The sequence below is a fragment of the Phlebotomus argentipes genome, unplaced genomic scaffold (assembly GCF_947086385.1).
Source record: "Phlebotomus argentipes unplaced genomic scaffold, Phlebotomus argentipes genome assembly scaffold_18, whole genome shotgun sequence".
Lineage (NCBI taxonomy): Eukaryota > Metazoa > Arthropoda > Insecta > Diptera > Psychodidae > Phlebotomus > Phlebotomus argentipes.
Window position 1 is genome coordinate 6023192 of NW_026776177.1, and position 12873 is coordinate 6036064.

At 42.1% G+C, this 12873-nt stretch overlaps 1 protein-coding gene across 3 annotated transcripts; it reads left to right on the top strand.

Annotated features, from left to right (window-relative positions):
- The first annotated feature begins 540 nt into the window (after nucleotides 1-540).
- On the top strand, nucleotides 541-12619 carry LOC132260437 (uncharacterized). Of its 3 annotated transcripts, none has more exons than XM_059758540.1 (6): nucleotides 541-732; nucleotides 1307-1838; nucleotides 3105-3271; nucleotides 9152-9214; nucleotides 9273-9456; nucleotides 9515-12619. In XM_059758540.1, exons 2-6 carry the CDS (start codon nucleotides 1745-1747, stop codon nucleotides 11626-11628), a joined length of 2622 nt encoding a protein of 873 aa, XP_059614523.1. In that variant the 5' UTR covers nucleotides 541-732; nucleotides 1307-1744; the 3' UTR covers nucleotides 11629-12619. The 3 variants fall into 3 exon arrangements, with proteins under 3 accessions (XP_059614523.1, XP_059614521.1, XP_059614522.1); XM_059758538.1 differs by having other exon boundaries at nucleotides 555-597; nucleotides 1175-1838; XM_059758539.1 differs by having other exon boundaries at nucleotides 714-727; nucleotides 1175-1838.
- Nucleotides 12620-12873: the final 254 nt, after the last annotated feature.

Consider the following 12873-nt stretch of genomic DNA (forward strand, 5'->3'; position numbering starts at 1 on the left):
TAACTAGGCCAGTGACATCCTCTCTTCGAATCTTGCGGAGGAAAATGAAAATTACTTAGACATTCCCTCCTTTTCTGTCGCTGCAGACAAAATTTCGTCCATCGAACATACATCTGGACGACTAGAAATTCCTGCTTCTGCATCCCTTTTGCTCTCTATGATGCCCTCCTCGCACACTGACTTTCTGATGATGACGATTTATCGATTACACTCCACACATGCGCCAAGTCGCACCCTGAAACATTTGCAATCTTCCCCAACACCGTGGCGGAATCTCTCCATTGTAGTCACGGAGAAAGTTCTTGAGTAATATTTGCGATAGTTGCATTATAAAAATTATTAGGACTTCATTCTGAAATTACAGAGCAATGAGAATGAATAGCATAAGAAACTCCAGTAAGATTCACTGAATCGTCTCTGTTATCAACTCACGGCGGTGAAGTGTAGCCACCCCTGATTTCCCCAGTTGCTCTTCCAGGAGAAATTTTCCCTCATTTCGCGCCATTCGAGGGGGCTGCCATTGATCGTAAAATCAGTCAAAGTTGAGATTCCGTTGGCGGTGGTTGAGCCCTTATGTGAGACAATTCCAAGAGTGGCGTTAGTGAGAATTTCTTGGACACTTCACCCTTAATCCATCCTCGCGCGCGGCCGTTGTGTGTTGCTCAAGCATCATGAGTGACACATTTTCCACGTGAATTGTGCCCCCAATTGCCAGAGACCGGAAAATGTGAGGTGATTGTTTTGGATCTCTCCTTCGCCACTCTCACTCTCTCACTCACTCTCTCTCTCTCGGACAATGGGAGACTTGTGAGCTTTCACTTTGCGTGGGTGATTTAGAATCTCTCAAGCATCTCTCCATCTGCTCAAGGCGTCTTGACACGCACGCAGCGCTGAGTTATTGATTGGCGGGATTCAATATATAAATTTCGTGTGTAAATATTTGATAAAGCGCGTGGGTGGCAATTAAAAAGCGACGAGTGTGGCATAAAGCGACGATGCTCAAGTTCCGACTGTAAAGTTTCTTGGGCCAGCAATTTTCCCACTCCACCCCGGCAAGTGGCCAAGTGAGAAGGAGGAGGAAATTCACAATCACCACACCTATTAAATCATCCCCCAGAGTGTGTGTCTCACGTTTTCCCATCATCATCATCCTGCCATCATCTTTCTCCATTAGATGGACGTGAAATTTTAATGCGGAAAAAATAGATACAGAAAGAGGGAGAGAGAGAAGCACGCATTTCGGGTGGGGGCGGAAACAGAACGTCTGGGTGAGAGATATCTCAATTAATTTTAACGGATATAAAAGCTCGCGTGTGTGACAATAGGAGTGACAGGATTGTGCGGACAAAAAAGAGACTGCATCAAAAAGTTTTGGAGCCTGATACAAAGGCCTCAAACAGCGACACGGAAATCAGGCAGGACTCGACAAAACAGACAATTAAAATCTCTCACTGGTGAAAAATCAATTTGAGTGCATTTCAGTCCCGAGCACAGTACAAAGTTATCAACTTTTTCTGCCCACCTGCATCCCAATACAGCCAGGCTGTGTGGAATTGCCTAGACAGGCTCTGTTGTCAACAGATAGAAGGACACATTTTCCTAGTGAATGCGAATGGGGAAAATGTGAAAAACTGTGTGTGGCTATTTTTTCGGACGAACAATTCCTGTCCACTCCCCCTTTGTCAACCCACCCGCAATATTTGACGGTGTTAAAGTGTGAGCACACAATGAAAGTTGAATAAAAATGCACGGATATCCGGTAATGCAAGTGGTTCAATACAGTGTTCCCCCTTGCTCGTGGGGCCCACCAACGGATTCACATCGTCCACAGTCGATTGGTTAGTAGCTATTGAACTGCACTTTGATATTATCGCCATATTTTGATAATTTTCACCTCAAATTGGCGAAGAAAGTTCAATTTTCAATTACCTCTTTTGCATGAAATGAATTTGTCCATTCTAATTTATTTATAGTTCCTCTGTATGTAGGATTTTCCACTGGTTATTGTTTCATTTCATAATGTGGGAACATTCAATGAGAGATTTAAAATAGGATTTTATCCTGCCACAAGTCTGCCGACGCAATCTGCAGTTTCTCATGCACAACATAACATTCTTCCCTTTATGACTTTCGACTTTGCTATGCTCAATGCGGGGCTAGTTTTAAACATATCTGGAGCATTACTAAAGCAGTATAAAATTTATGTTTTATTAAAGCTGAATATTCTTAGTGATGACGTGATCAAAAAAAGTTAAGATCTTCTTTCTTTAATTAAAAAAAAACGTATCATATCAAATATCAGGCGTAGTTTAAATTTTAATCAATAGGGCTTAAACTCAATTTATAACAACACCGCGTTGTAAATTTGTAATGTCTATTAGCTGATTAAAAAGTCCTTTCAACTGCATAAATCAATCATAACGCACTTTTCAGTAGATTCACGTTTCTACTGCGTAAGCGCTAAATAGTGGATTTATTGTGAACAATACATATTGTAATGCTGCATCACTTAGTTATTTGTGGTATTACTACATAGAATATTGACTGTAATGTATGTATAATAAAGCACATAGTCATTTAATCAATTCGGCGGTATTAACTATCATGACGCAGAATATGAACGCTCTGGAAGAACAAAGAGCGATTTATTTAATTTCCTTTCTCTCGTTATTTTCTGCGGTGAGGAGATATTTTGCGCCATTTTTGCACCCCTATTAACCTTTTTTTCTGCCAAGGCCTCGTTTAGGCGAATGCCTGAAGAATTAGAGGGAGCTGTTATGTCCTTTCCGTCCTGCCCCAATTTGGTTCGGTGGCACAGCCTGAATTTCACTGAGTCGGAAGAGAAGGTGACAATGGAAAGGAGAGGAAAATGTGTTGAATTCTTTTTTTTTTGTTGTAAGAAAATCAAATTTACAGCCAACCAAGAAAAAAGCGTGCTTCGCGCGACCTTGCTGGGAAGCTTATGGTGAATGGCATGCGGGTGAAGCGGGCTTTCGAGGGGGAGAGAACTTTCACGGGGTATTTTATTTAAGTCAGAACCGACACAATTTCCCATCTTGTAGTCCTGAAGCGATAATTTAGAGAATGTATGTTTAATCTTGCAGCTCCACACTCGGCTGGCAACCGGAAATACATAGCATGGTGTGCCATTTGTGGCATCTCATCATCCCTCGTGGGCATGCTTTTCCTCCCTGTGCACTTCACCTTGAGGACGCACACCGCCTCGATGTCTTACTTTGAAACAATTCCAACTTTTGTTCCCGCCACGCTGGTGAGTATACATATACATAATAAACAAATGACCAATAGAGATGCACGTTCAATGAGGAATTGAGTGTGTAAATGATTGACGAATGAAGTACGAGGAAATCGTTTCTGCTGATCATGATTTTGATATCTGAAGCACTTTCCTCGGCACCGTCAGTTTTTCTTCAGGGATTTTTTTTTCGCAATATTTTCTCCTCCCTCCACAAAGGCAATCACCCCATGGGAAATCACAAAATGAACACCAAATTGTGATGGAATGGAGCAAAAGTGGGTTATTTTTCGCTCCACTTTATTCCATCAATTCTTCCCTCATGTCGTTCTCGATTTTTCATCCATTCTCCAGGAAATGGGTGAAAATACTGCAAACACGCGTGGGTGTTCCACCTACATATGCTTAGACGGTGTTGAATAAGAGTGGGTGTAGATTGAAATTTCCCACTCGTCAGCCTAAATTCAACATTAATTAAATTTTGATTCTAGATTATGTGCGTCCAAACGCGAAACTGAAATAAAGCACTGTTGCACTGGAATAGAATATAAGTGGTATAAAGTGTTGAAATTTCGAGGTAATTGTGGAAAATTATTTCATTCAATTAAAATTTTATTCCAACGTCCCCAATTTCATGCACTCGAAAGACTTTCTACAACAAAAATGCAACACAAAGTCAATTTCTATTAGAATTTAGTCAGTGGTGAAATTTTGAAAGTTTAACTCTATCAAGGATATGAGAAGTTCCTCATGCTAGAACCTAATCTCATATTTCACTTATTAGACTTGAACTATTTAGCCCAAGCTGTAAAAGATCCGCAATTGAATTTCAAATAGAGCAATCCCACAACCCTTGCCTAGAATGTGACAGTGAATTGCGGTACAGGATTAAATTTACCACTCCCTGTACAGCATTAATTTTACACTCTCGCCAAGCATAGAAAGAGTGAGAGAGAGAGAGCTGACATTAATGAGAACGGAGGATGAAAAATTCAATTAGGCAAAAGTCTTCATTTGACTTTCGAAGGAAAAATTATTATCTTTCTACTCGCAGACGTCACTTTATTCAATATAATTTAAACTAAGGGGATAAAATGAATAATCACACCTAATGAGATTTTAATTGGATTTTCACTGATTATTCAAAATCTATTTTTGTTAATGACATTTAGAAATGCAATTTTCCAAACAAAGCGTGAACAAAAGTTTTTATTTGAGATTTTTTTTGGGAATCAAGCAAATTAATTAAATTCAGTGTAAAATTTGATACACTGGAAAACTTTTCTAAGATTCAGCATGATATAAAAGTGTACAGAATCACCGTGAAATTAAATGCAAATGCTAGTTGGTGGAAAACACTGGCGGCAATTCAATGGGGTGGAAAAGAAGAAAAGGGGATTTTCATAGAGAAATAAGCATCATGCTCTGGTTTTGGCTGGAATAATTAATACAAGGCATTGTGCTTGTTCTTCCCAAGTGATTCTCCCCTCAACCTTTCCCGAAACTCTCTATATATATATTTTCTCATGTCGCCTAAAATCTCCCATCTTCATCTTCAGTCGAAAGTTGTGCACTCACACACAATAAATTACTGAAAGTTCCTAGTTAGAGAGCCTTATTTAAAGTTCCATTTCCTTCTCCATGCAACAAACTCCACGAGGTATTCACCAATGGCGTAATGCTCAGGGACTGGAATGTGGTGGAAACTAAATGGGTTTACGGACTTTTTCATTCCGCCTACCGCGTGAACGACTCTGGGAATGTTTCAGGGAATTACTCAATCTTCAGTCAGCTTGTAAGCATTTTCCAAAGTCATTCTCTGCAAAATCCCCCAACTTCTCGAGATGAGCACTGTGGAAATTCATTCCCGTCATTCCTGTGAAATGATATGGAGAGGATGAAATAGGGTAAAATAGAGACAAGACGGTGGTGGGTAAAAGATTGAGATGAATGCAGAAATTCCTGTTCCGTGATACCTTTCTCTATCTACAGTTTTCCGCTACGGATGTTGCGCTCCTCAATTGAATATATCCGAAGAGGGAAATTTCATAGAAGGCATACAATTTGTCTGGATAAACTGCATGAAACAGATTTATACTTTATCTTACGAGACATTTACATGTTTTCCGCGTGACTTTCTTTGCACAAACAGAAGATTTTTTTTTAGAAAAAGAAAAGAATTTAACATAAAAAGTATTTATATTAAAAATGCATCAAGACAACCAAACAGGACGACTCAGAGTATGAGTTAATTTTCATTTCCAAAAGATCGTCTTGTCAACAATAACAACCTAGGTGTAATTGAATTGAATTGAATGGTGTACTTCATGTTCAGCGCAAGGATTCTTCACTATTCTATTTCTCTTCCGAGGCAGAGAACAAGAGAGGAAACTCCTTTCTTCACACAATATTGACGGTTTTCGAGGGAAAATCACTCAGTGATGCGAATGGGAAGAGCCCGGATGGTGTCATTCGTCTGGGAAACCTCCCTCCACTTTTTGGGTTATTCATCGCTTTACTAAAACATCATATTTTCATGTCAACAAAAGGGGCACTGTGAGGGGGATTTCATTTTCCATCACGTCACGTGGTGTGAGAAAAAGAATTCCTATTCGTCAAATGAAGATTCCAGGACGCAGAGTATTATCACCTTTCAACTTTCCGAGCCATATATCAACGCGAAGAGGCACATTTTCCATTATGGCACAAATTGACAAATGAAATTTCCTTCATCACACCTCATGTGAAAATATGTGACTGGATTGGGAAATCAATTCCCCATCACAATATTCACATGCTCCTTTTTTCCCCATATCGGGATTATTGGAAAATTGCGTGCTATTTAATATCCTGTCGTGGAAATAGACTTTGCGGGCATCAGTTGGAAAAACAGGTCAAAATCATCGGTATTGTGTAACAATTCATTCAATCCATGTTTTTACCATTGCCACCTTGATGGACGGGCACACTTAAATGTTGTTTCACAAAAAACCTCAGTCCCCTTGGCAGGGTCACACCTTTTGCAGTCCTGCAGTACATAGGATTATAAACCACTCCACAATTTCTCTACATCGAAACATTTATGGTTGGATGAATTATTGACAAAACTTTATAGGATTGCATTTGGTATTTTTCAATAGTTCAGAGGGTCCTGGCAGGTTCTCTTCGCTGCGTTTCGCTGAAGGCCGCGGATGAAAAGGATTATATTCAACACACAAAGCCACGAGAATTCACTTTCGCTAAGTACGAAAGTACGTTTTATGCAAATATAATCCTATTTTCCTTTACATTATCTCAAAGAATACAGAGATCCAGACAGAGATCATGATATAAAATGTAAAGGATGGGATTTTGTAATTACTATACAAGAGTGAGTTGATTAGAAAAAGGCCATAAATAACAAACCCACCCTCTGTCATTTCCCCTTCATTCTTCCCACCCACAACGGGGTTCAAAGCCCTTTGAATTTCCCAGTGAAACTTCAGTATCACTTGTTCATCTTGCGATTTCCCACACAGAAAAGCCCCTGAGAATGTTGATTTATCCAAACATGGCCAGAGGGTTAAAAATCAGCAAAAATATCAGACCAACTTCTTGAGCGAGGCTGGGGTGGAAAATCGGCGGGAAGTTTGCGAAAAACTTGTGTGTTGGGCACGCACGATAATGAAGATAGGAGGGTGGATGAGAATTTTATCTCGGTCTTTTGTGCAACAGTTTAGATTCCATTCCATTTGCAATAATAATGTAGAGGGTGGAATTCTCGCTCTCTCAAACACAGGACTGCGCGCGAGAAAATTGCTAGGAAAAAAACACGCCAGTAGAAAAATGGTTCTCAAGTGGAAATTCTTATCATTTTCACACTGATTTCTTCTTCATCGACTCGTGGGTTTTTCATGTGAGACTGAGGAAAAGAGAATGTCTCAGCAATTTCCTTGATTTATAGTGGGAAAAATTGTGCGAGTTATGACTGTGCGTTCGTAGGGAGATTGCTAAAAGCCTCCACAATTCCAGACACACTCGCGCAGCGCACTTCCCCCATGAGACTCACTCATACTTTTTTTTATTTGTACTTAGTGCAGTTGAAGCGGGTAACAAAACATCCTGCAAATTTCTCCGACGATCTCTAGAGGGAAAAACCATTCCTCTTTCGGGGAGGAAAATGTGCGTGGTTTTCACGGGTAAAAGATCTCAGGAGATTTTTTCCTCACGGGGATTTTATTACCAGCGAGAAATCATGGGGAGAAAAGGGATGAAATCTGCATCAAATATTACTGAAATACTTATGGGGATGAAATTTCAACAGTCAGCGAATGATATTTTGTGCCACGTTCTTGCCTTGAGGGACGCAAAAAAATCCAGACAAGTGCAATTATGACTCCCTCTCTCCTTAGCGTGATACAATGTGAATCAACCCCGCTCGAGGAGGGTGGAAATCGCTGGAGTCGTTCTCGTCGACAATTGAAGGGAGCACACACAGGGCGTCTTCAGTTTCAGACTGACGCCAATTTTATGACTATTTCCCACCCAGAGAGAAAAGAGACAGCGCGCGTTCCATTCTTTTAAAGCGAATTCTTTCCGCCGTGACACACATTTATTTGTGCTCCTTCGGGGAGATTTATTGAGGAAAACCCCTATTATCGCTGGCCAGAGGGAGGTTTCTCATTTCATCTCGTGTTGGCCTCCTCTTTGCACCAATTTAGGTGGATAAAAGGTGGCTTCCTAATTGGATTCTTCATCAACTCACCATTCAGGTGCGCTCTGCTGCTGCTGAGGAGTGGAAAGAGGCACTGATTTATACGCTCGGAGATTCTCATGGGCAGAGCCATTGAAAATTTCTTACCAATTAATTAGTGACTTGCCAGGTGAGGAGAACAACATGAACTCTTGAGTTCGAGAGCACACACAACTTTTGTTGTGTGCGAAAATTGAGAAAATTCTACGGGAATCTATTGAAGTTTCCCCACAATGATTCTCGAAAGCGCACGTGAGAGTCAAAGTTTCCCACCTCTTTTCGCCACCCAGATGCGATGATTCAAAATCCCTCTGGGGTGGTTATTGCTTCATATGACTCCGTCTGCACGTCTGAATAATTTTCCACTTTCACACATTAATGTGAAAGCCCCCGAGAGTGGTGCAGGGATGGCCGAGAGTGTGGGATCAATGTGGAAAACAACAAACTTTGCCATATCTTCCAAGCCACACCATATCTTGAGATTAAAGTTTTGCATTCAAATATCATACAAAGGTATATATTTCCAATCTAATCCACTCGCAAAACCACGCCAGAATTCACTGGTTTGGCGAGAGGTGACAATGGATCAACAACTTTCCAATTGAATATCCATGTAATATACACCATGAGACAATAGAATTAATTTGTGATTGTTAGATTTACGTAAATAAAATAGAATTTTGGGTGAATATAATTAGAGTCCTTTTGTTGAATACATTCTCCTTGGAAAACCTTGAGTTTTCTTTAAGCCTAATTTGAAATATTACCGATAATATGGTGAATAATTATGGAAAACTGTTGCAAGATATGAAAATACATTTTTCATAATGATTTTCATAAGAGAGCATTCGAATTGATTTTATTGAAATGTGAAGAGTTTGTGTAATCCTTAAAGCACGATATCAACATCAAGCAAAGTCTTGCACGCACAAATGTCCGAGAACTTTTGGGTCACACCAGTGTTTGTGATTTACTGCTCTTTCCGGGGACGACAGAATATCTTTTCCCGAACAGCTCTGAACTTGCGAAGACACCATGGGAGATTATGAAAGGATGGTGTGTCCCCAAACCGACATGATTTGAATAAATAAATCATCGCTAAATGGCAGATTATCAGCATCCATAATGGGGGCTCCATCTAATGTCTCCTCTTTCTCTTGCAGCTCATGCTGACCGGACTCTGTGTCATAAGTTTGGCCAAGAGACGTAATCGCTACAGTTACTTGGTAAGAGACACCCTCCTGGCTATTTACAAGGCTTCACTCCTCATCATTTCCATTGCAGATTAAGCTAACCGGAGCCTGTGCCCTGGCTTCAGCTCTCACGTGCGCTTTAGTGACTGTGACAACAACTGTTCTGCACATGAGTCGCCTGCAAGCACTACGAGAGTGCGAGTATCAGTCAAAGACTCGGACATGCACCTGCTATTCAGTGGTGATGGACTCTCCGTCTGAGCAAGTGGATGATGGTTGGTATTCCCAAGACATGCTCTTGATCTCACTTTCCTAATCACCCTATTTTCACAGGAGTCAGATTCGTCTTCGAAGCAGCCTCAGATTGTGGCATCGTTCACGGATCGATGTACTCTTGCCTCCGTGCTGTCTTTGGCCTTTCCGTGGCCGGGGTGCTTGTGTCTGTCTTCACGTGCATGCTGGGCTATCAGTTGCTGTGCCACGAGCGGAAGAATATGTATTGGGAGCAGCTGGAACTCCGCTGCAGATCGCTGTACACAGGACAACCGCCTCCGCCTGGAGTTCCTCCGGGGACTGGGCCATCTATCATAGGCACTCCTCGAGGGGGCCCTTGTAGATGCTGTGAGCAGTGTCACTCCCATCGTGGAGCCATGCCGTCTGCCTATCCTTGGGACGGAGACACCAGATTCTGGACACCGGGTCAAGCAGGGAATTTCTACTCGCCCAATCCTGGTGGGGATGAACTTGTTGGCGGTGTGAGGAGTCTGGGTCAGCTTCCTGGGCAGAGAAATCGCGCTCCAGGAGGCTGGAGTTGGCCCCGAATGCCATGGCAGAGGACTGAGCCTCAGCGCTTCAGGCAGACCCCATCCAGTCCGGATTCTCAGTATGGTTTCAGCAATACTCCGGCTGTTGAGGTGAATCAGAACAATCCAGCCGCCAATGGCGGATACAGCGTAATTGGAGGACCGCCGTATGGTGTCTGGGGTCCACCGCCACCGTACAGTGACCCGAATAGTCCCGCCAGAAGAGGCCGGTATCAGTACATACATCCCAGTGCTTGTCAGCAGGTCATGGAGCCTCAGCAGCAACCTAATTTGGCTATTCTTGAGTGTCACCAGCACAGCTCCTCGACGGACAGTCACTCAATGGAGCCCTTCTGTCCACAACAGCAAGCCCACCGGAATTTACTGAAGCGTCAAACTCAGGCGACGGCCTTCAAAACCAAGGATAACTATGAGAATACCCCTTCTGATAGCGACGGGCCGCGGGATAGGTTCTCAAACACCCTGCCAGTGAGAAAAACCAAGAAGAGAGTGGAGATGGGCGCAAAGAGCATCGGGCCTAATCAACCTGTGAGTAGGATTAATGTACAAAATGTCTTCAGCGGACCATCACCGGACCTAATGCATCCCACTGAGAATGAGTATCACGAACCAGGAGCTTCCACATCGACAGGCGATGGAGGACAAATGCCTAACACGAGTCACGCCAAGACGCGAAGAATCAAAACAGGGGTCGAGAATTCTGGCTTCCAAACACAAGTGGATCCACAAATGGTGGAGCAACTTGATGTTGGTGTCAGTGGGAATGGCATGAAAGCGCTGGAACCGACGGAATCTGAGGTGTACTTTGCCGATGTGAGTAGTTGCTGCAATATATCAGTTAAGAATGATAACTACTATGAAGAAGCAAGCCAGAGGCGAAAGGAGTTAAAGGAGGCTAAAGAGGATGCTGAAGATTATCTGGTGCAGAGGTTCGGAAAGCGAGAGACTAGCATTCGCAGTCGACTGCCCTTCCCACAAATGATACCTGAAGACTACGTGGAGAAGCGCATGGTAGTTCCGGCGCCTAGGCCTTCACTCATGCACAAGGACATGTCCAGGCAGAGCATGTGCTCGGCAGACTCGGGAGAAAAGACTGACTTCACTGATCTCTCTCCAGCCACGCCGGGCACGAGCACTGGAACGTACAGGGACTTCACTGAGTCTTCCACGACCAACTTCGTGGCCTCCTTCCCGTACTCATCCAACGAGCAGAGCCAGGAGGCACACCGAAGATCCACGAAAAATCTCCAGCAGGACGTTTTCCTTGCGCCCGACGCCCAGTACGAAGTGATCAAGGAGAGCAATCAGTTTGAAAATACTCCACTCACACTTGGCTACGAACACATCCACCCGGACATGGGCAATTACTCCAAGCAGCCACACTTCCACAAGCCAAAATCTCCTAAGAATCTCAACATAACGCCCATCAAGAGACAGAATATCGGCACCAACATCAGTGCGATCATCCAAAATCTGGGCGGGAGTGACGTGGGGCTTCTGTATCCGGACAATCGCAGGGAATCGGATCTCCTGGAGGTAGTTGGCGGAGCCGATATGCAGCCCGGCATCATCGGCAAGTCTGATAATGACTGGGTGTCTGATCTCAGCGATCGTCGATTGTGAAAAGAGATCTTCGTGTGAGCAACCCACTAAGCTAGGCATTAGTAGATAATGATGAATTTACTGAAATGTAGGTAGTAAATGTGAATTTTATCACAAAACTCTTCCCTCCCCCTAAATTGTGTACAGTGAATTGAGATTTACTCTTGTTTGTTGACATCATTTAAAAAAAAATCACTCTATATATGTTCTGTTACTTAATGCTTCTCCCCAATTCAGCGATAATTTCACCAATCGGACGGACTCCGCAGCAAAACCCATTCATTTCCCCACCTCCCATCGGGAAATGGGTGGAAAATCAATGGGGAAATCTGCCGTGAGGACAAAAAAGCATTCCCGAGGGACAATAATAAATTAACCATTGAAATAGGTGAAGTTTCAGGAGAGAGCAAAAAAAATCCATTAGAGTATTTTTGTAGTTAAAAGGAGACGGCGAATAGCAGAGGAGAAAGAATATGAAATGAAAATTGTGTTTGTTACCTCAAATTGGTCGTTTTGTTCATCAGAATTGTGAGTTGAACTCTGACATACAATTGTCTATTGTCTACTTTTGCACTTCTGACGAATATACAAGGTAGAATGATGTTTTTCATGTGGATTTTCATCATACAACCGTTATGCATGTTCTCTAAATGAGAAAAACATAAGGAAAAAATTTGCATCCAATTAAAAATGCACATTTAATGTTTGGGTCGTTTGGATTAAATTTTCTGTGCCAGAACGAACAATTAATGTTAAATTTTAAGTGAATCTATGTACATTTCTATAAATGCTATCAAAACATTTTTAGAGACAATGTAGACAATTGAGTCCAACTCGCATAAGAGAGAAAACCATTTTAGCAAAGAAACATCCAATTTCTCCTGACCGAAAAATATTTCTTCCTCTTTTCCTTTTCATGTACATAAAACAAGCATACACAGAGCAAAAAAAATAGTAGAAATAATTGAATGTATACTGGAAAACAGCAGAGAATAAAAATACAAATAGTGAACTTACAAGTGATGTAATAGAATTTTTTTCTTCGACTTCCTTTTCGTGACAGAAATTTGATAATTTTTCTTTGCGGAGAAAAAGTGTTCCACTTTCTCAACTCTATGATGCTCTTAAAATGAATCCCAACTCTTCACCCCTTCATGGCTTGTTGGCCCCCGGAAAGTCACACAGAAAGAGAGAGAGAGCATCTACCAATTTGACTGTTAAATGGCGAGAGCGCAGCACTTGTGACTGAAGATGCATGAAATCGCA